General features: G+C 33.3%; 2 protein-coding genes across 2 annotated transcripts; both read right to left on the reverse strand.

Annotated features, from left to right (window-relative positions):
* Positions 1 to 1,835: 1,835 nt before the first annotated feature.
* On the reverse strand, positions 1,836 to 18,319 carry LOC128671522 (lachesin-like). Its single transcript, XM_053748039.1, has 10 exons — positions 17,936 to 18,319; positions 14,107 to 14,204; positions 10,398 to 10,605; positions 8,941 to 9,093; positions 8,248 to 8,376; positions 7,516 to 7,653; positions 6,785 to 6,934; positions 4,222 to 4,320; positions 3,302 to 3,391; positions 1,836 to 2,148 (listed from the first exon to the last, which is right to left on the reverse strand). Exons 1-10 carry the CDS (start codon positions 17,991 to 17,993, stop codon positions 2,129 to 2,131), a joined length of 1,143 nt encoding a protein of 380 aa, XP_053604014.1. The 5' UTR covers positions 17,994 to 18,319; the 3' UTR covers positions 1,836 to 2,128.
* A 1,665-nt stretch (positions 18,320 to 19,984) lies between these two features.
* LOC128671419 (uncharacterized) lies at positions 19,985 to 24,092 on the reverse strand. The gene is made up of 3 exons (XM_053747869.2): positions 22,403 to 24,092; positions 22,343 to 22,352; positions 19,985 to 21,958 (listed from the first exon to the last, which is right to left on the reverse strand). Exons 1-3 carry the CDS (start codon positions 24,028 to 24,030, stop codon positions 20,093 to 20,095), a joined length of 3,504 nt encoding a protein of 1,167 aa, XP_053603844.1. The 5' UTR covers positions 24,031 to 24,092; the 3' UTR covers positions 19,985 to 20,092.
* Positions 24,093 to 25,192: the final 1,100 nt, after the last annotated feature.

The raw sequence follows: 25,192 nt of genomic DNA on the forward strand, positions 1-25,192 counted from the left end.
TTTTCCGGTTGCTTCGTCAATAGTTGAGCGTCGGAACCCAGGGTCGGTTTACCATACTCAAAAAATAGACTGTCGACGTCTACTTACTAGCTGGAATTATACAGATTGGTCATGGTATTTTTTATTTATAACGACGAGCAGCTGATGAGCACGCCCTTTGAATGGCAATATCAGGATACCATGTAGCATATAGACTTCTGGAAGTGGCTGTCCTGTACTTATATTATGTGTAGTGTAGTGCGTTGAGAAAAAAACCTCCGTTTCTCCGTTATTTTCCATAGGTTTAGTCCATTATACCATGAAATTAGTAGGTGAGTACTTCGTATGGAGTACCTACTCATTCGATACAGACATTTGACTAGATCTCTATATATTTCACTTCTGAATTATTTAGCTTTCTTTGAAATATTTTCATTATTTGACAAACTTCTACCTCATTGAAACCGTATTAAAAAATGTGTCATTATATTTTCTGAATACATAACAAAATCTGCTTAAAGGCATGGGTATAAATAAACGACAGTCCATTAAAAAAATCTGGTCACAATTTGATACATTCTGAGATGTTTGCGCATAAATGAATACACGAAGTATGATAACGGAGCGGATATTAAATAAATTATCTCGTCTTTCATCTTCGGCTGCTTTCAATATAATAGGTACACATAAAAGGAGATCGGTTAGGTATAAGAAAATATGAAAAATATTTGCTAACATTTCATTTATTTTTAAGCATACATTAACGTTATTAACTCTTGTTAGGTCCGTATTACATCACTGAAGTTTTATTTACACTTTCACAATATAAATATATAACGAAATAAATTAATTCTATTCAATTCATATGTATTGGATGAGGCTGGGGACACATTCGTAACTATCATATTTTGTCACAAAGACATGATATCTTTATTTGCAATAAGCTCTGATTATATTTTATTTCTGTATTATTAAGTAGTGATAAATATAGGTATAAGTAAATAAACAGTCAGACACATCAACAGGATAAATTTCACATGCAAACATGCTTTAGATAAAATGGTAATGATGATGAATGAATTAATTCTGATTTCATTACATAATAAAAAAAATACAAACACAATAATAAAACGAAAAAGACAGAAATATTAGTAATATTTTAATAAATGTTTCTTGTACATTTCCGTCGAAGACGCTTAGAAAAAAGGTGTCTTTACCTGATCAGGTAAGTTGAAAGAGTGATAAATATAGGCAAATAGGGAAACTTACGTCAAAATATCTGTGGAATGATTGCTTTGTATATGGTTTTTTATAAGGGTGCTTTACTCATTTCAACAATAGATCAAAAATAATTAATATTAACAATATCAATCTAAATATTTTTAATCTGCAACAAAAGCAGTTAATATATTTTTTTTACATGGTCCTAGGTTGATTTACTAATTTTGTGAAAAATTATATGATATTGTATTTTAGTGTCAGACTACATAATATGATAAATAGAGAAAGATGTATAATTAATAATTATATACGGATTGCTAGATCTGCTGTATATGTGTATAGGAAGTAGTCACAATTATACAGTACATCTGGTTCGAAGGACCAAAAATACTAACCAACTTCCGCAAGCAGTTACACATCGATGATTTGCTTAAGTCTGAAAACGTGGAGTTTTAGAACTGAAATCGGTCAGTATAGTTAAAATTATGTACTTAAATTATATTTATAAACTTTAAGTAGTTAGTTAGTAATTATATTACTTTAATTATGCTAAGGATGCGGCAATTTAGTGATAAGTGAATTTTGATTTTGTCAAGAAGAAGAAAAGAAGAAAAAGATTATTGTACCAAGATTTAAAAAAAAAATAGCATAAAAATATCTAAACTGATTGTCGTATCTATTGCGATTAAGATAAAATTCAAATGCTTATCTCATCGTTGTTTATGAATAGGCGCGTTCCATATCACGCTTATTTGTGTAAACAACGACATGTAAATGTAAATCATAGTGGAAACAGTCATTTATACACTGTTAAGTAGCACTGCAGTCTCCAAAGTCCTATGTGGAACAATGGTAATGTAACTACAACAAATTGTGCTGAAGATCTTGTCCCGGCAGACCATGGCCACTGGTCTGGATGGGTCTCTGGTCACGAACTTGGAGAGATATCTGCGAAAATATAATTTAATTTCACTTATCGTTCACCGCATGGTGCTCGAAATCGAATGTGTAGTATTTTTTTATGTAGTCATTCCATACAATTTATAAATAAGTTGAATTTTCTGAGTTAATGTAATTCGCATGTAAGGCAATTGTTTTAATGAATCATTATCTGAAAAAGCTATAGTTAGTTTTAGAGTTTGTCGTTAACTGTAACCTGCCCAGAAACGCAAAGTATGGCACTATTTTTTAAACGTCAGCGGCGCGCAGATTAAAGTCAACGTCAAACCTGATTGGTGCAACGAACTCTTAGTATAACGATACGGTATAATAATAATGATACCTAGAGTAATATAATTGAGGACTACGGACTGTGAACTTTGAATTAATTTTTAATTACTAAATGCATTTAATTCAAATTATATATTTTGTCCAGGATGCCAAGTACTACTATTGCAATAGGATGGACCTGACTACTACAATTAACCTAAAAGTGTTTTAATCTAAATGGACCACCTCGGTTTAGAATTCAAACCATTTTAGTATTAATAATTAGGTGGCTTCTAGTTCAATTATATTAGACTAATTGTATCAAATTTTCCTAAAGTCATACCAGCAAAGTTCTTGTCGTTTTAATCACGTAATTATTTGTTTGCTCACATTAGCGTAATATAAGACAATTTTGCTCGCTGACAAACAACTTGGTTGTTCTTTATCGACATCTGGCAACTGCTGGTAAATACCTTTGTGTTAATTATCACTTTGATGACAACAAAAACTTCATGAAGCATGTAAAGAACACATGACTTTATATATCAATTAGATGTTGCCCGCTTCCGTGACAATTTTGTGATAAAATATAGCCAATAGCAATCTTGTATAATGAACCTTTCTAATGGTGAAAGTATTTTTGAAATCGGTTCGGTAGTTTCGGAAATTACCCGCCTCAAACATACAAACTTCCAAACTAACTTCTAAACTAATTTCATCGCTTACGTCCGGTGAAGGAAAGATCAAGAGGATTCGTACTTTTATAGAAGAAGACGAATCAGTGGTCAAGCAGTAAATATGGAAGACAATAGGTTTATTCACTACACAAATTATAACAATGACTTTATTATCAAATTTCATCTTCAATTGTATTAGAGACGTGAAATCTTACCCAAATTCTGCATTTGATGTTGACTGAGCACTACGACAAAGTTGTCTGTGTCCACTCCGTAATGATTAGGATCTTCAACCATATCCGCATCTGTTTAGAAATAAATCTTCATAGTGTTACAAAAGTTTGTAATGGAGAAAAACGTTGACTTTAAAATTACTTAAACGTCAAATTATTTATATTAGACCATCAAAGGTACTTTTTCATTTAAAAAATTTATAGATAAGTATATATCTTATCTTTTATATATATCTTTAAAAATTATATATTTTTTAGTATAGTATAGCACTGCTGAGGTGTAATGCCAAACGAAACTCGTTTCAAAAATGTTTATTTTCTATCATTCCAGAAAGATTTACTATCATTGTTTTTATATAAGTAATTTGGGTAATTTTTATTGTGATATTTGATCTAAAATTTAAAATTGATAGGCAAATTGGATAGGATAACTAATTTTCTTTTTCTGAATTACCACCATTGTATAACGTGTGTGCAGGAATGATGGTTTTCATTTACAAGCTTTACGTAATCATGTTACAATAGATTCAACACACAAAAGCGACGGGATTTTAGCGCATTCAGACTAAATTAATTTGTAACAGAGTGCATGTTGCACAGTAATGCACAGCTCTAAATTTTATATAAGTAATTGAAAATTACACTCGACTCGTTCGTACGTGCTTGGTAATTAATTTATTGGGCACATCAACAACAGAGAACAAGGTCCTCCTATATTATACTCCCCTTGTTATATCATTATATAACAGGGGATACAAGTATCCATTCCAATTCTTTCAATGTAACATACATTGAAAACGAGAAGTAATATAGTTTTCTCGCGTACTTAACGAGGTTAATTATTACAGTATTAAAGAAATAAGGTAAACCTGTTGTACAACAGAATGACATGTAATACATACAAGGTTGAACTGAAGTAACAGAGGTCGTGTCAATCTCCGCTAAAGTAGTCTCTGTCCTGGCCGTAGTTGTGGTAGTCTTCACTGTGGTCGTCACTAGCGCTAAAAAAAACGCATGTATTATATGTGACTAGCGGCCCGTCCCGGATATGCTCGGGTAAAAATATAATAAATTATAAACCTAAACCTTCCACAAGAATGACACTAGTAGTTTGTAGCTTTGGTAAATATAATTTAATTTAGAATATGACGTAAAAAAGTGCCAGTGAAGGGCTAATTTCTGAATAAATGATTTGATTATGATTTTGACTATCTATTGCTAACAGAAATACAGACGCGCTTTGTTTTATAATATGTAAGTAAGGATAAGGATAAACTTGTCATAATTGCATTTATTCGAAAATTGGCGGTACCACAGGTCCGAGACCAGGATACTCTGACACCTCCAGGTCTGGAATGAAAGATCTTCATTCCAGACCTGGAGGGTCTGGAATGTTATTTGCTATGCCTGGAAAAGGTGACTAAGTTAAAAATACTTACTAACTGTAATAATTTTAAAACCCCTACGTTCAGATCATTTTTGTCTAGAGATAAAATTACAGTTATAATTATCTGTTTTAAACTTGGAACTTAGTTTAGTACAATTTGAGTTAAAAAAAAAACAATATGCAAAATTGTGTAAATCGAAAACAGAAAGTGCTCCAAAATTAAATCGAATTCAACATTGCTTATCATTCCCTTTGATTCGATTCGATTTCGATTAATAAGTTGCGAAAATGTTTTTTTTTTCGATTTACAGCCTTGTAAAATTGGCAATGGCTGGGTAAAAAATAAAATGCATGTAGGATTTTTTATAATCATCAATAATAGTTTAAAATCAAGTAAGTATTAATTACGTACTTGATTCACTAATTATATTAACGTAATATTAGGAGTGCTTTTTGACTTCAAAATCGTGACGCCGTAGCATAATTTAGGTTTTTGATATTAGAAAAAAATCTAGTAGGTACTTGACTAGTTGGAAAGTAGCCAATTACCGTGATTGGGATTCCTTGGTAGTGATCAGGTTTTATTCCTGATTGGCTTTCACAATACTTCTCTCTGTGTAATATTCAGTAGCTACGAAAACGAAGCGACCGTTTACTTTGCAAATTGCTAAAACAGCTAAATTATGGACGGGACATTACAACACCCATAAAAATATTTGATGCAAAACCTACTTAGCACACAGGGCGTTTAGAGGGCGGCTTTTTAAACTCCGCGTCTTATTTACACCGCTTGCTAGTGGATATCTATCGAGTTACGACGCGAAGTTACTTTTAGTGCTTCTTTTTGAGTCAAAATAGCAAACACTGCAGGTGTTTGTAGTCCTGTGATTTACATTATTTTATTGGTTTAATAAGTTGGTCAGGTGATTTTAAACATGTAAATGTTAAGATTAGACTTTAGACTCCAATATGAAATATCTCTATAAACTATGTTTTAAAATTAAGGTCTGCCGATCAGATGACATTGTTTGTATCATAGGAAAAAGATGTATGAGACTGCACAGCAGCGTAGGCTTAATACTCATATAGGCTGAAAATGATGACGATGATGTTTTGTTGGTTTGAAATTCGAGAAAGCGTTAATTTAAACGTGCGGTTTAAAACCGCTTTCAGACGTTCAATGTGAATTTTCTGAATTAATGTAAAATTTCGCAGTTTCCCCTAAAACTCGTTTTAATTTGCGACGTGAAAGACGTTTAGCATTTTTAATTGACATTGTTATAGCCCACGACTCGACGCTTATTAATGAAGAGACATTTAATTGAATACATTATTGGGGTAATAAGTTGGTCAGGTATTTTTAAACATAATTGAACTTGTTGCTACGTGACGGTAAACTAATTTTGAGGAGGAATTTTACAGTTCCAGGTTTGAACATGAATTGAACATAAGGTTTCTTATCCTATCCTAGAGAGTATCGCAAAAAAAAACTCAATGCAAAAATAGATTCTTGCATAGGGTTTGATTGATCCGAATATTACGTAGGAGATCTGAAATTCCAAGTATGATCAGGAAGAATTCATAGAATAATTTACGTCTTGATCAAGATTGTGAAGTAAATTTAAAAATAGAATTACTGGTGGTCGCAATTGTCGCAAAGTGTTGGGCGTAATCGATTACAAGTTCAAGTGTAATCTGATTGATATATTTAGTATAAAATTAATTAAGATTACTTTCAATCGAGATTATAAGTACATAATCTAATCACATTTAATTTTATTTTTTATAGAGATTACAAGATTCTTTTTGAAGTCAAATGTTCTGTAAATTGATCTTCGAATTACTTTATCTAAATACTGCGTACAATTATAACGGTCGACAAAAACCCTTACCATCTATGGTAAAAATTATTGTGGAAAAAAATAATTACTTTTTGCACTGGAATGACTTTTAAAGATTTAATTTTTACGGAGATAAAGGAAAGTAACTCAATTTTCCAACAGCGGTAATTAATTTACGCTGTGCTAAAATTAATTTACAAGTTGATATTGTAGTTTCTGTGGCCGACAGCTACTTACTGTAAAGCGTGACGTCATCTCTCGCGTTTCCCATTGAGTTTTCCACATTGCAAAAGTAGGGGCCGATGTCGTCTCGTGAGACGTTGGAGATCCTTAGCAAAGACACGTGTTTGTACCTCTGCGAGCTCATGACCGCCTGGTACTTTGTACCTGAGATTGAAAATATTTTATTAGAAATTTTGGCAACTACTCTGTGGTTTCACATATAGTCAAAAAGTACAACATTCTACTCAAATTTATATTCTACTCAACGTTCTACTCAAGTTTTTGATAATTGATATCATACTGTATATGTGTATTGTATCAATTAGCAAATTTAAATTATTAAAATTAACTTTATCTTTTGTATAAATTGATACACTGTTAATGACGTGTTTCGACTGCAAAATTAATTTGTATGTAGTGAATGTATTTTACGAATTTGTGAAATAAAATACAGAAAACATATTACATGTAATACTACGTACAGTCAACTGCATGTGTAACTTGACTGCCCCATGTTCATTTGAACATGGGGCAGTCAAGTTTATTTAAACATCAGTCTCTTCATTGCACTGTAGGAAAGTGCAGTAAAAAAGGCAAAGTCTTATCGCTAAAGACTTATTTGAGTGAATGTTAGGGTGGGAGGAATAAAAATTGGACAGAGGTATACAACCTTAGCAATTCCCGTGGCCCTGATACATAGAAATGGTTTTGAACATCTTAATGTGGTGTTGACTGTACGAATTTACCATTTTGTAGTTTATTTCCGTCGTGATGTGTCCAGTAAATGACAGGCGTAGGATTCGCTTCGATATTGCATTGCAGCACCACTGGTTCTCCGAGATACCCGCCAATCATCTTATGGGACACGAGAGCGGACGGTTTACCTGGTCACAAAGTGATGAGTAAAAAAAGATAAATAATTAGCTTCAATTAATAAAATAATATACGATTGAAGCATTAAGTAGCAGTGGTTTTATGTTGGGTGATGTACGTAACAATAAAAAAACTACTTTATATGCAAATTTTGAAAAGACGCGCCGTTTTTTAATAAGCTGCACAGCTCAGGTAATGCAGGAAAACAAAAAGTAATGACAATAATCATTAAAAAATATTTACATCTCATTTGATGTTCGAAAATGGTACTCGTGTATGGTATAATGATTCGAACGGTTCGCAGGATTGCATCGATTTTTGTTATTTTTTCACAGACTTGATCTAGCACATACTACTTGAGCTACTGAGCTTGGTTACTTTTATCCGAAAATTCTTACTACTTTTTTTACATTTCAACATGGGAATCTTTAAATAGGGCGTATAAAGATTCAATCAGGGTTAGCAACGCCCGTGAGACACCCTTGGTAAATTTGGCGGCCATGAGCTGTGCTGACCACTTCCCATCAGGTAGGCCGCATGTCTGTCTGCCTGTAGTAATATAATTTAAAAATATATAAGGGACTGTAGTTCTAGTAAATACATACATAGAACATGAAGCAGTATCCTCTTGCTGACGGAGGGAGGCACTCCGTTAGTGGCAATACAGAGGAAGGCGCCGTCCAGGTCGCGAGGCACTGCTGTCAAGTTCAGCCACACGCCACTCCACTTCATCACTGAAAGAAACGTCTGTTCCATCTATTTACACATTTTATTTCACATTGAATCTACACTATTTTAGAAATGTTCAGTGAAGTGTGTGGCACCGCTTCTCTCTGCGCTTTGGAAGTCGGCATTATTTAGTATTTTTTAAGTTATGTAGTATTTAATTCTAAGTTTTAAAAGATTTTTGATATTTTGACCCAGGCAGTTGATGGTTTTACACAATATTGCACACTAACGATTTAATCATACTCAATCTAGGTAAAATTAAAGGAGTATAATATATATACTTGAAATAATTTAGTTACTTGAAATAAGTAAAAGTAACAGCTATTGGTATTCTATGTCAAAATAGTTTTAGATTAAATTAAAATTCCAACCCAAAATTGTATTAGATTAAAGAAAAGTTATTCAATCTAATGTCTAAATGAATTTATCGATGTATCTAGTTACTAAGAATCCATTTATTTAATTTGCAAATTTTACTACTACGAATGTCTTTCATCAATTCCAAATTCAAACCTCATTATAGAAATCAGATTACTTAAATGAATTAAATTTGAAACAATAATAGCTACCGTTTTGACCGTTAATTTTGAATTGAGTGGAGTCCTCCCTTCTCCAAGTGATGGTGGGATAGGGGATGCCTGTCGCAGCGCAGTGGAGGGACACTGCATCTCCTTCTCTTACCATCACCTCGCCATTGCTACCACTCACAATATCTGGTGGCACTGCAACATCAAAGACAAAGAAAACTGAAGATAGGAGAGTTCGTGTACCCATAGCCCATCTCATATAAACTGACCGATTGAGCCTTGTAAAACCGAGAGCACGGTGAGGGGCAAAATGTATTAGCATTCTGTCCCGTTTTTTTCGTGCTAATTACTTTTGCCCGCGTATATGTCCCACGGGAACAGTTATTTTTCCGGTATATAATTTTTCGTACTTACTACACGTAGGTAAAATTTAAAGAAGATTGGTTGAATAGATAAAGCAAGATTTGCAACACAAACTAACTTGGGCATTTATAATATTAGTCAGGATTAAGACGCACATTCCTGTTTCTTGTATGAGGGAAATGAATGAAATGACGAAGTCTATAGTACAACGCAGGTCCTAAAATTATTTAAAAACATAGAACAGAAAATTTAGTTTCGCACACATTTCTCGTTTTTTATCGCTCGGTCGCAAGGAAATCGTGAATTTCAAGTTATTTCAGACGACTCGATAATATTTCAACTGTTGCTAGCAGCCTTAAATAGATTTAAAATATGCTTAAGGAAAATTCCTAAATCACGTAGAAAAATATCATTATTCGAGTTTCAGAAAGTAGGTGGCTCTAAGGTCACCGACTTTTCAGCGATGGGAAATTCGATTTGACATAATGAGGATACTCCTTTCAAAAATCCTTATGATTTATTTTACTTATACAAAAGTTTATTAAAAATATAATTGTTGTTTCCTTATGTTTGATCCGTATTAGCATTTTCTACAAAATTGTGATCATTTAGTTTTGAAACCTTTTGATTTTCGAAACATATTTTTATTTTAATATTGTGTGATTGTTTTTTTTTCAAATAGCATATACCTAAAAAAGAAAATACAGTTTTCCTAGTACTGATAATAGTAGTAATAATTTCAATTCTCACTATATCTATATATAATATAAGAAAGTGACCCCAATATTCGTTAATTGATTTCAATAGAAAACGATTATAGACATACAAAAAAGACACGCGACACGCGGCAGCGTCACACACCTAGTTCCAAAAAATAAATACCCAACTAAGTAATATTAAATTGCCAAAGTCAGTTTGTTTGACCTCTTACATTTCATCTATTATAGTATACATATACATGTAGTTAAGAGTAGGGAGAAGAATATAAGGTACCATTCATCCCGGAAAATATACCTGTTCTAGTTCTATAATAATTAATATTTAAAACGAATTAGAACTAATTCTAGTTAGCAGTTCACTCGGATGGGGTCGCGGGCAAGAGCTAGTAATGTAAAGGAATACACTTTTGAACTCACCAGCGACATGAAGATGATGTGTCTGCGTGATCATGGGTTCGGTATTGACTTGGCACATATAGTGACCCCCGTCGGACATCCGGACATCTCTGATCGTCAGCGACCACGCCTGGGGGTCAGCCCCCGTGACACCTACGCGGTGGTTCTTTGTGATCACGTGGGGGCCAATGGTCAGAACTGTTTGGGTGTCAACACGGAGCCATGCTACCTGTTACAAGTAATAAATTAGTAGTAATAGTATAGTTAAATCATTCGTTTCTGAAATGAATACTTACCTAAATGATTTATTATTTATTTATAACATAATACATAAACAGATTACAAAATAAGTGTTCAGTATAAGCAAGCAAGCAAAGTGTATCTATATCTATTAATATTGTATTCCAGATATATTCCACTGATATAATGAAGACAAAAGAACAGCTATTATTTTTAATTTTTTATTAGTTATATTTATTACTTTTGTAAGTCGTGTTAAGATTTTTCTTATGAATTTCAATAAAAATAGACTGTAAACTGAAGGTTTGCAATAAGTTGAGACTATCTTATTTCTCATGAAACTAAATATTATTCGAACTAAAACACTAAATGTTTACCTAGAAAACCTTTTAGAATATAATTAAATAATAATTATCGATGGCATTCACAAATAAAATTAATTTCGTGTTTGAGTAAATATATTTGAGGTTAATTGGATTTAGTTTCCTGTAACTCCCAAAGGAATGAAATTTTTGTATTAAATAAAATACATTACAAAATTAATACGAAACATTAATTCTAAAATTGCTAATAGAATAAGAGGTCCTGAAACCCTCGAAAACCCTCTTTGAAATAAATATCAAATAAGAAAAAGGCAAATTAGGAAATTAACAATTAATTTCTTATTTACAGATATAACTTTTAACCATAATATCTATACTAAAATTGAAAGAAAAGTATAGAAAAGCTCCTGTTAACATGTAAAATACCTGGAAAAACATAAAGAGGACGATGCTTCATTCGTTGGTCCGACCAGATTCGCTCGACACTTGGAGATCAAAGTCTACGATATCATTCGAGCGACGAGCATAGTTTCAAATGGTATAGAACACAGTGCATAGGAACGTTTCACATAAGGATCACGATCCTTTAGCAAAGAGAACACTAAAATAGAACACACATTAACTTATCAACCTATCCAGGCTAATGTGGAAAATATAAGCACCCAATTTTCCTGGTTGATGTGACCGGCATTAGATTTCAGGGCGAAGCGCGGTCGGAAAATATATATAAAAACATTTTAACATTCCTACCTCATTTTTGCTCGCATTTATCTACAACAGTCCTTCAAAAGGTTAAGTTCACTCGATTATACGAAATCAGCGGAATCCATCAGAATAATTCGTGCATTTAAATTGAACAGAGGCTATTGTTTGTGATATCCAAGCAATCTCTTCCTAATCAGGGCGCTCACAAACGAATTGATTACACGGTCGTTTGTGATGGGAATGAAGCATTTAGCGCCAGGTTAACTATAAAACCATTTTCATTCTAGCGCTAATTGAAAGTAAAATTAATTTTTACAAAACAGAAAAAAAAATACAGACAGATTTTTTTTAACACAAACAACTAATAACTTAGATCAATAGGAACCTTCAAACCGCGTCTTATTAACTGAATTTCTTTAAGATTGGCCTCACATCAAACGTTTATTTGATGCTATTTATATCGACAACGCACCTCAATGTATGTATGTATTCGACTTAAGCATTTAAAGCTGTTTACGACATTATAAAATAAACTTAATTTAAAAGAAAACAGACGTACAGAAAAAACAGTAAACAGAAGTACTAGAGGTACTTTCATCTATATCTGCCGCCAAAAATCAGTGCTTGCATTGTTGTTTTCTATTTGTATTGCGCGTGTGACACCCTCGGTAGTGTTGATAGACTGTGGTGACCACTTACCATCAGTTGGATCACACTCATATTTATCTGCTTGGTAGTAAAAAAAAAAAAACTGATGGCTGGCGATTCTACTATATAAATGTCCTGTTGTTTGAAGTATGCAAGTTATTGTTTCTACTGATTCCAGTTTATTTATTTTTTATTTAACTAGCTAATAAAGTAAAACTGGCCTATGTAATTTCCAACAAAAATCACCTCAACACAATTCTCGATTCTGACGTGAAATAAGTGAAAAACAAAGTTATTATAGAGACTATGGGATAAGTAGAAAGTATAACAATGTATCATTTATGTTTTTATCTAACGAAATACAAGTGTCTTGTACATTTAAAACTCAACTAAATATTGCCTTCTTAAATTTCGCTAAAAGTACCGAGAAGCACATATCTTTCAATCGAGAAAAGGTTTTGTTTTGAAAAAGGCTGATAATATATACAATTAACAAAATTCATATTTATAACTATTGTCTTTTGTTTTTGATCTCTCTCGAACTAAAACTCTACCAGCAAACCTAAGCGTATTTACAATCCCCATCGGTTAAACTAATAGTTGGCATATATCATTTCAACTAATGCTTTTCCATTCAACATTACTCGGTAACACCCGGCAGAAAGGTTCAAACACACCTAGGGTAACCATAATTGGTGGTAATTTAAATGTTGGTTATACTGTATTCCAAATGTTTTAATTTAATTTTTTAAGTATTATTTATCTCGATAAATAGGGCACGGAGACTAATAAATGTATGGTATACGATTTTGTACGTTTTTTATTTTAATAATTACAAAAAATGTTAACATAGATGTTATAGCAGGAGCTAGTATATAACATATATAACTTTAAGGCAATCATTTTTATTAAAAATAACATTAAGCACGCTGAGGTGCGCAATTATTTCTTAGTTAACCAACTAGCCATTGAATCTTTGTATTATTCATGTACACTTTTACGTGTGCTAATAAATAAAATAGAATATTGAATCCAAACCTTAAGCAACTTAGAGGTCCAATCTTACCTTGAAAATATGACATAGGTACATATTGTCACGCCTATTTCCCATGAGGGTAGATACTAGACAGAGACTAGGGATTTCCACTTGCCACATTCCTGACAAATCTCTCTCGCTTCCTCAATACTCATGTTTCTCTTCATGCATATGCTCTCTAAATATCATATGTCCCACGAAATGCCAAAGAAGTGGCCACACGAAGCGGCCCCACACTCGTAAATACGCGCAGAGTGTTCATTTGACACATTTGTCCTTAACAGAGCAATTACCAAGGTGAAGTTACAACATTTAGGGCAAGCGGCTCTTGAATCGTGCCATTGTTCTCAGAATCCGGCTCTGTTTTAATTCTGCAGGTCTATTGATGGTGGGGCAATTATGATAATTTTTATGGGCGTCGGTACATTATAAGATAATTTCTTCAGGGTGGATAAGATACACTCACTGAACAGAGAAGTAAAGGACTATAGACGTAAATTATTTGGTGATTAAATTCGTTTGATAAAGAATGATTAATTTTAGACACAAATCAGGGGATCTTTTATCATTACAGATACTTATGTTCAACCGAGTCGCGCGTAGTCTCAATCGGCCCATCGCAACGTTTAACCAAGGTGCGCATGGTCAATAGACCGCAACCGATGGGAGGAACCAAATGTATGAAAATGTCATCACTCAATTTTCACACGTATTCGTGATTAAAATAAATAAGTAAAACAAATAATACAATTAAATTGTTTATCATTTTTCAACTTACCTTGTAGTTTTGCAGGTTCTGCACTTGGCAGCTCAGAATGGCATCTCTCCCCACCACTACGGTCACGTTGGTGTCCGGACCCACGAATTTTGGTTCATCTGTGAGCAAAAATTATACTTTTTTTATGAAATTAGGTATGTGATTAAGTGATGTGTTATCGCAACACCCTGACCGTGTCAAGTAGACTGACCATAAAGGTATATATTTAAGGACTTCAAGGAGTCAGTCGAGAAAGTGAATGAGAAGGAAAAAGAGAATTTTGAAAAGGTTTATACTAGCGATAATCACAAGATTACTTTAAACTATTTGAATGTTTTATTTACTTAAAAGTAGGTAAGTATTATAAAATGTATATTTTATTAGGTATTTCGTATTTGTCGCGAGTAGTTTCGGTGTTTGCATCCTCTCCAATTTTCTTGGTACCGGATACATTCCGTTTTTCAGTCATCTTAAATGTCACCGCCTCGCACCGCTAGAACTATCATTTACATTATTAGGTACTAGCAGATGCCCGCGACTTCGTTTGCGTTGCCGAACAATTTTTGGTAAGGAGTCAAAATTATTAGAGATTAAAAAAATCATTGTATAATTTATTGGGCGTTTTTCATTTAGACGCCAATAATAATTCCTGAAAAGTTACTCACCCTGGATAAGTACAGTTTCACCGGCACCACCTCCTAGTGAGAATCTCGGCTTCAATTGAATTTTTACACTTCAACAGGAAATACTCATCAGCATAAAAACATTTTTTAAAGCGCTTTTCTTTATTTCCTATAGTTTAGCCGGACCATTATGGTTCTCCATCAGGTGTTCCAGTTTTCAAAATAATTTATACCCTATATGTTACCCAGGCCTAATAGCTATATACTTAACCGTTACCGTCCGGTACTTTCGGAGATAAGCGTGATCATACATACATATTTTTTTGCTTTCTATTATTCTTTTTAAGTGTCTCGCTATCCATTTCCGTCCAATATACCTACTAAATGCACAAAAAAATATTTTTACTGTTTTATTATATGTATAGATTATAATACAAAATATGTACTGTACAAATTATGTATGTAGAATATATTAAGTATTTTGTAGTTGGTAATATTTGATGAATAATAAACGCTATAATGTTACATATAATTCATAATTCACACAAAACCAGTAATAATTATAGTATTTACATTAATTTAACAGATATATTAAATTTATGAACTATAAAGTAGTTTAGTTAATCAGCTATTTTACATCGGGCAAATTTTATGGTTGTTAAAATGAGTAGTTACCCAGATGAAACAAACGAAATATACATTAACAATAAAAAAGGGTTGAAAAGAACCTTTTACCTAATTATACATTAAGAGCCTAAATCTATATTTACAAGGGAAATTAATGTGTGCTTTAATAACTACACTAAATCTGTTTAATATTTTCACTGACTTCAAAAATGAGCAGGTTGTTCGGTTTAAATTGATATTAATTAACAAGATATATTTATTTATCCCGTAACTTTGTTTTCAGTTTACAATGAGTAGATTTCAATGTTTTATTGAAATATTTTACTAACTTGCTTGTTTTAGTGTCTATGGGACAGAGGCCAATGTATCTATAGCTTCAATCCACATTTTGAATTGTAAAAAATATGTACAATTTAGATATTTTTAAGATCCTTCTGATAATTCATAGACTGTAAGAATGCAGTTGGATCATAACATCAAACAATTGCACTCATAGAGAAATTCGAGTCGGCTCAGGGCTTCGAACACATTCATAGTGATATTGTGGAACCGCTTTCGATGTATACACGTAATTTGATTACAATGCCAGATCGATGTACTGACGATTGCCAACTTGTTTATCACTAAAAAAGTATCCCCAACAAAAGAAACAACAAAAAGTCTAAAAACAAATAATCATTAAAACAAACTCAAACATCACACAAAACTAATATTTTATAACAAATTTTATTAAGAAGTCATCAACATGGTCCATGTAGGTAATTAAGTTGTAAAACAATTTAACATGTATTTTACTCGTAATACGTTATTATCCGATTGTTGTTGCGTATTATTAAGTTGTATTTTGTGGCTTTTTGATTACGCTCATTATATTTAAATTTGATCCATTTGGTAATTTTGTTCAGGTCCAAACTCAACTAGCACTTAATAAAATTTAATATGATAATTTGTCTTCGTACTCGTTAGTAGACTATTAAAACTATTTATTCTACATAGAACATTAATTAATCGCATCTTAATTAAATTGTAACTTTAGTGTGCTGCTAGTAAATAAATAAAAATAATCGTACAACTTCTCGACTAGAGGAAGTAACTACAAAATTGTGTCTAACTACACAAAATCGCAGAACTCATTATAGAGGCTTTGCCCGTTTTAGTTTCGCAACGGCGATTTATAACTAGGCGGCATCGGCAAAAAACCCTCCCGCCTGGGCTAAGTAATTGAATCGAGCCGACGAAAGCCTCATTATTGGATTTTTTATTAAATTAGGACGTTGACATAAACGAGGCAATAATGCAAATATGTACATTAGGGAATGATTTCGGAAATCTGATATTATTAGAATATTTTTGTAGTTACATAATGAACACTGGGATTATTCTAACTCCATGTAGTTTTGTTGCACATCGATATGCTAAAATTATAGAGACAATACTTCTTCTCTTATGGTTATTGTGCTTTAGCAGTTATTTTTAAAAATATTTCAAACGCTGTTACTGGTCAAAGGAGTAAATTTGGAATCAAGAATGTACAAATAGGAAACTAAGTCAAATCATTTTTTTTTTGCTTTGCAAAGGATATCTTTAAAGGATATATCTTTAAATTTGACTTTTTTCCTGCATTTAATCAACACAACAGTATTTTATACAAGTATAATTAATAGCCTAAACCTTTATTGGCCTTGTTTAGAAGAAGTATATTTTTATGTAAACAACTTACCATTGTACGTTGTTAGTTAACCAATAAAAAACAACTTATTTTTGAGCCTATTTAAATCAGTATCCAAATCACGTACCTATAATCGGATTCCCGGTGGAAAATTAGCTGCGTAGGCGATAGCTACAACACAGACAGAATGCTACTTGCGTAACAGAGCTACGAGTGTAAGTCGTAGCACGCCTACACTCGCTACGAGCTATTATGCAAGTGAAGCGAAAGTGTCAAAAAGTGAACTCGATATGAATACTACATAATATAACATTTATCGTATGTATATTTGCAAAGTTATTTATAACTTCAATAGGATAAAAATTCATTTATCCTAAATATGTATAGACAACTAAACTAAATGGACACGGGTAAAATATATAAAAAAATATAAATGTGTAGAATGGTTGAAAGCTTTTTCTAACAGTATATTATGAGGGAATTTATTAGGTATTTCTCTTAACCATGTGTGATCAGTCAAGAAATGAATTAAAGATATACTTACTTGAGTTTCAGATTATAAATTATGAAAAAAATCTTGTTCTTAGTTTTATTGTCTTACTTCCGAGAAAAGGTACTAAAATAAACCAAAAAACCTATCTTAACTTTTTTATTGAATACTATTCCTATTCCGTGGGAATATCGGTATAGAAATATCATATGTCATTCAGAAATAACGTAACTTGCAGCTGATTAGTAGTTTCGGTTTAGTTGTTGCGGAGATTACTACTTAAATTCATATTTACAAACGTTTCCTCTTCATGATTATTTGTAGATATTTTTTTGTATGTTTATTCAATATGATTAGACTCTTGTTAAGTATTGTAGTTAAATATTTGACATACATATTATCACGTGTAATGTAATTTAAAAATACTTTACTAACACTTACCTTTAGCATAACTAAGACGAAACAACATCATCGATATTAAAAAAATGATTACACTCATTATAACTGTTCACAAATATTTAAAAACGAAGAGGTAATACCCAACGAAGTTATCACTTATAACGGCTCGCAAACGTGTGCTAGAAACTTTAACCGAGCAAGAGAACGTGTTCTCCTGGGTTCCGAATGCGAACTAACTGGATACAGATACTCCAAAGGGATGGGTATTACCGCGCTTGCGTGGAAAAGGAGTTTTAAGGAAGCACAATTTGTTTGTATTTAAACACTCGCTTAGACATGTGGAATTGTGAAACTTTGGTTTAGGTATTGAATAAGTTTTGAAACATTTCAGTGCTCACTTGGACGCTGAAATGTTGTGATTGTATTATTGAGTTGATAAAATGAGGGTAGTTACCTACCCTCATTATAGGAGAAAAATTCGAGACATTTGAAGTTATTTATCAACTCATACGTGTAGTTAGGCAGTTTTCCTTTCTTGTTTGAAACATCAAGCTATGGTTAAATAGAGTAATTTAACTGAAGCTTGACCGGTATGCAAAGAACGCTACAATTAAATAGAATTTCAATTTCATATCAGCGTTTGAATGTATCACAGTATCTAGATATATTACAGCATTATTTTACATAGTATTTACATGGTAAACGATTTTAAGTATCGTTTTTATAGATTTCCACTACTTACGATCATAAAAATCACTTACACTGGTCACGTACTGAGATGCTTACAAATATCATCTAGTTCAAAGCGTTAAGGCAAGTACAGAGAGATCAGAGTGATCGCGAAATGTGCGCGTTGAGGGTGAGTTACAGAAGGTTAAAGTCAAAAACTTGATAGATTTGATTGTAATGCACGCACACGCTATGCAGCCAACAATTCTATAAAACAAAGGCGCATCGCACATTTGGTCTGCACTGGCTTTTAATAATAATAATGAAAGTTAGAGGCATAAGTCAAGGCTAAGGTAGCTTTCCATAAGACAAATTGTAGTATTTTAGTCGTGCTATGTATAAAATTAGGAAACGTAATGCACCATGGTGTCGGTAGAGCCTTGCCAAAGGCCGCCCATCTCGAAGAGCGATCGTCTCTTCTCGGCTCGCTGGCAGCCAAATGCATTATTTTTATGAGGCAATGCGCATTTACTTATTTCCTATTTCGTCGTCTTACGCAACATCTTGCGAGTAATGACAGAACACAGATATTATGTCTGAGAGCGGATCTTAAAACCATCATTTAGAATGGTTCAGGATAAATAGATCAAGCATTATTTGATCTACTTGTGTGTCTATGTGAAGAGGGGAAACACAACCTATCACCTGAATAAACAAATAAAGTTTAATTCAGATCAAATAATATTTTTTTATATAATTTAAAAAAAGATCAATATCAATGTACAATTACTTAGTTGGTATTAATTTACCAGCTGCTTAATATACATTATTTAATAATTGTTTAATAAATCGCACTTTTCTTTTCGATGAACACAATCTCACTTCAGCCTGTCGATTAAACATTGCAGTTTCGTCACGGCTATTGTTATGGCTATTTTCGCGCCTAGAAAATTTATTTATTATAATATCTATTTAATACATATATATAAGGCAGACCTAATTGTACATATGAAAAACATCCCGGAACGTATTTAATAAGTTATTATTATACTTAGCCATAGTCGTTAGTTATGTAAAGCTAAAGTACATACATCTGATTATTATTCATGTCTGTGTAGGAAATACCTTCTGAAATCTAACATTATTTTAATTCTGATTATACTTAGAGAGTTATTCTACTGATACTTACAATAAGTAAAAATGGTTGTTAGCTGCCAGCACGTCTTGGCTAAAGCCCGACACTATAATATAAAAATAATGTTATGCATGTATCTTGTACCAAGATTGTGCCAACAACCATTTCATTGAAAAATAAAGTAAAAAAAACAAGTTTTTTTTTCAAGAAAATACTATTTTGAATAATTTTTATTGATTATTCTGAAATTCTATAAAACATTTTTAATAAATACTTAAAATCGAAGTGCATGGGGGCATTACGTACCTTAACGTATGAAGAAATTCAAATAACATAAAAAATGCCTACTTTTTATAACATACAAAAACCTGAGGTGGCAATAGGTACCTACTATATTAACCACGGGAAGGCTTGCAGAACATTTCAACAGCAAAGTATATAGCAGACACAAACCAACCGATTACTAATAATATAAAGCATGTAGCGAAGTGATCGAATCCAAGAGGCGTTGTGCCGTACCCCGGAGGGTGTTCAAACAGATAAATGTCCTGGTCCAAGTATCGAGCATACAACATGTCAGTGAAACCAGCTTCCACCAACACTATCAAAATTCTATCAATCGCTGGTACGTATGGAGAAAATTTCTTAAAATATAAGACTGTGGGGCTTGTCACGATTTGATTTCTAATAATCTGCAAATGCTTCGATCCATTTGATTGCGTTAAGTGATGTAATATAGACGCTTTGTTCACAGCGACAGCGACATCTATGTTATCTTTTGTTATTTGTACAAGTACATCATTGATATTATCAAAATTAAATGTTTTCCAATTCTCGAAAATATCTTGTTCTTCTAAATAATAATCTCTTAATGATATTGTGCCTCCATATGTGTAACCGGCTTGTATAGCGTCTCGTATGTCGTCGAAGGTCTCATCGTAATAAGTAGTTCTCAACGAATTAAAAAGAGTTGCTTGATACGCACACCTCATTATAAACGAAAACCATAACCAACTGAACACAAATATTCTAAGAGCTGGCTTTATCGGCATTCTTGATACGGACATGCCAAGAAATATAATATATGATTTAAAAAGTAAATTTGATTTTGTTCGTGAAATATTGAGAGGTGTTCTGATCCTCTCCCACATTTTTGTCTTTAGAAAGGCATTAATGATAACAATTATAATAAACATGATGGATAATGCAACCCTAGTCATTGTTTCTAAGGGACGGAGGAGTTTTTCCCACGAAGGTTTCAAATCAGGCAACCTCGTGGTCCACACCATTTCCATAGAATAGTAAGGGAAAGATATTTGAAAATTTCCGTTTTTACCAGGAGTAATGGGGATAGAGGCCATAGATGCATGGACACGCTTATTGAATACGTCACCCAATGAACCTGTCCAGTTGTTATCTACACTATGTCCCCACTCAGATTTTTCTATAGGTAATTTCATCGTTAATGTGGCATTTAGTATGATTGCAACCAATTTTATGATGTCGCCATCAGCACCGTGCGGTTCTTCATAATCATTGTTTAAATACATATATGGAGGTTGATGAATTGTCGAAATATATAAGGAGCAGCCGAAGAAATTATTCAATTTTTCTGGGAACACATTTCGACAGGAATGGTTGGAGCATCTTGGATCTATTTTTATTTCTTCAGGGCTGTTATTTGTGCATTTATTTGGTTTCATCGGGAAGTATGTGAACGCTGTAGGTTCGTCTTTACCTTCAGTTGACTGGAGATAGATGGAATTAACCATAAACGTTTTAGATATAGTCTGAAAAGCCTCATTTTGGTTACATCTCTTGTAATCGTCATTTGCACAGACAATAACAAATCTAGCAGAGATGTCATAGTGTGACCTAGCAAGCCACGCAAGTTTAAGTGACAATTCTTTCGAGTCGTAGCCGAATATCACAAATTGAATCACTTTTACACGATGTCGGGGTTCAAATTCTCCATATTTTAAAACAATAGGTTTATTGTAGCTGAGCAAGAAGCTTTCGACGCTCGCAGCGACACGCATAGAATCCAACAAAACAAGTGTATAAAATCGCCATTCGAAATTGTAATAAGCTATTTTAGCAGCCAATTTACCAAGATTTACCATGGCTGCCGATGCATTTTCGTGTTGTTTTAAAATCAAATTCGTGTACTCACATTCAGCCATGTTTGACAAAATTATTTCAAGTAATAAAAATCGAATCACATGACAATACAATGTCATATTGTATGCAATGATTGCCGGCTAACATGTCTGCAAGAATAAATGCATCGCGCTAGCAATTTTATATTACGAACTCGTACTTCCATTAACTAATTATTTCCTCGATACAATTATTCGATTGCACAACAGATAAAGTATACCAAATTATTTTCAGGATATACCCATTGTAATGTTTATTAAAAAGATTTTTTTGAAAATAAATATACATTTGATCTTTTATCAACCTAGCTAGCGGGGATTCAATTCCATGGTAGTAAGTTTAAAAGGACAAGGGCGTGCAATGAGACTAGGAATTGCATCAATTCCCATATACGTATATGTACACGTGCACATGAATGATGATCGAACAAATTAACAAAGGTCATTAACTCGATTAACAAATGTCATTTCGTTATAACTACATACTAAACTAAACCTTAAACATAAAAGAAAAAATGATTTTATCAATTTTTGTCTTCTCAAAACCTAATTAATTTAAACGGAAGCAAAGAATTACAAAATTCATAATATTTCGCGTACAAAATTTCAAATATGAAACATGCGAAGGATGTGACCCATCCTGCCATCAAAATCAAATAGCAACCTTTATAGTGTTCAGAATTTATTGGACCCGTAGTTCCCATCTCCTGAGGTTGCAATTTTTTCATATAGTCTTTATACAACTTATCTACCAGTCCAGACTCTATCAATGGTCTCAACACATTATTAATGGGTAGCACAAGCGGTGAGAACTTCTTAAAAAATATCACTGTCGGAGTACTAATCAATTTCTCTTTTAAAATGTGAACTTGCAAATTCTTTGTCCTGATTAACGTAATGGCATTCTCGCCACTCATAGCTAGAACAAACTTCTTCCCGTTTGCCACATCAAATAAACTGGGAATAATATTTGCCGTTTCTATTACCTGCCAATTATCAAACAATAAGGGATCATCAATATAATAATCTCTGAGTGAAATACCACCTCCGAAAGGATAGTTAGCATAGAACGCATCTTGTATCGTATCTAAATCTGCATAATAATAGTTACTACGAAGGACAGGTATAAGACAGACTTGGTATATTGTTCTTATCATAAAACAATACCATATCCATAAAATCACTATGGTCAAAATCCCTTGGTGTGTCGGCAGCCTTATAAGCGGTAGTCCCATACATATTAGCCAGGAATAGAAAACTATACTGACTCTCGGCGGTTTCAATCTTGTTTTGCGACATATTTTTGCCCAAAATCTACTCCTTACAAACATGGCCACTACACCAACGAATAGGAAACTCATTATCATTGCCGTTTGCGTCCAAGCCTGGATTGGGTATAGCAGTTTCAACGAAGAAGGTTGCAACGGTGCTGGATGAGTTATCCATATAAGTTTAGCTGAATAGTAGTCAATTGACAATTGGAAGTAAGAAAACCTTGAGAGCGTCAGCGCCCCAGAAGTCATTGAGAAGTTAGCCAGATCATTATACACGTCGCCAAGCGACCCCATCCACTGTCCATCCTCGTCGAGGTAGCCCCAACCAGAGCCTTTATGCGGATTCATGATGCGAAGTGTAGCGTTCAAAGCATCTATAATAATCCGTAGTAAATCACCATCAGCGCCTATCGTGATACCGTCTACAACAGTCATATATGGGACTTGTTGGTATATAGATACTGTTAGCGGACATTTTTGCAAATTTCTGAGCTTCATAGGAAATATTTCAGCATAGATGGAATCCAAATTGTTCAATTTGATTGGCTTAACACTGTTGCATCCGTCTACCAAAGGAAAATACGAGTATCCCAGCACTTCGTCTTTATAGTCATTTTTTAGAAAAACTACATCTGTTATTTTGTGATCCCATAAAATTTGTACAGCATCTGTTTCATCACATTGTTGTTCGTCTTGCGATTCGCATACAACTATGTGTTTTCCGGTGTTATCAAACTGGTGGTGCCGCATCCAATCCAAGATCATAACGATATCGGTCACATTACACCCGAATAAAATGTATTGTCTGGTCTTCTCCGCGAAGGGAGGATAAAATGACCCACGTCCTATAATGTAACTTTTATCGTACAATCTGAGTAGATTTTCGACCCCATGTAACATAGTTGAATTGAAAACTACGAATGTTATGTACCGCCATTCGAAATTTTGAACCGCTATATTCGTGGCCGTTTCGACTAATTTGTTCACGTAATGGTGCGACGGGAGAAATAAACTATCATTGAATTTGTCAGTGGACATGGCGATGGACTGCCGCGAATTAGTTGCCGGTGCAGGGCTGTGATGTCACGGTAATCAGGCAGATACAAATCTGGTGTAAAAGCTTAATGCACGTCACATCACGTGATTGTTGTGAGCATATCGTCACAATCAATTCCATTACCTTAATTACATGGTAATTAACAATTACTCAAGCAAACAACATTTAAAAAAAAAACAAACTTGCCTTCTCGGTCGCTGCTTCTCTCCAATAACCAATTTTCTGTTTAGTGCACTTGGGAGTGATGTTCTTTGCAAAATCTTTGCCGCGACACAAGAACACTGCAATTTAAAAAAGTTGTTGATGCCTTAAGATATCGAATACAATTCACGAAATTCTCAAAACATTTCAATACTCATATTTCTGTAGATAAGGTTCCTGATAACAACATAATTTGTAAGTAATTACAGATTTCCAAGTAGACTCAATAATTTACAAAAGTCCTAGAAGTGATAGTTCTTTACAATTTTAATCAAGAGCTGGGCCTCATACTTGCGCTTTTTCAACGCGCTACATTAACGCTTGTAACAGACGATCCGATTTGACATACGCCGACCGACCAAAAGGGATGCTGGTATGCGAAATAAAGAGAAGCACGACAAACATTATTTTCTATTAAATATGAAATTTGTGCTTCCCTTTAAATCGGATCGTGTGTTACTACTTGGCGTAATATATACTAGTTTTTTCCCGCGGCTTCGCCCGCGTTTATTTTTTCCATTATAGCTATACCTCCCATTATAATAATTTGGGGATTGATTTTTCAAAATATAAGTAGCCTATGTTTAAACGGAGATATTTAACTACATACGCCAAATTTCATCAAAATCGTTCCAAAAGTTTAAACGTGAGAGCGAACAGACAGACTTTTTCATTTATAACATGAGGACGGATTTAAAGTGATTTTAGCTTTAAAAAGCACTCGTGCGATTAAATAACTTAAAACTTTAACTTAAATAACCATGACAATTGAATGTCACGTTAATTAATCAGCTTTTTGATTTA

The sequence above is a fragment of the Plodia interpunctella genome, chromosome 7 (genome assembly GCF_027563975.2).
Source record: "Plodia interpunctella isolate USDA-ARS_2022_Savannah chromosome 7, ilPloInte3.2, whole genome shotgun sequence".
Taxonomy (NCBI): Eukaryota; Metazoa; Arthropoda; class Insecta; order Lepidoptera; family Pyralidae; genus Plodia; species Plodia interpunctella.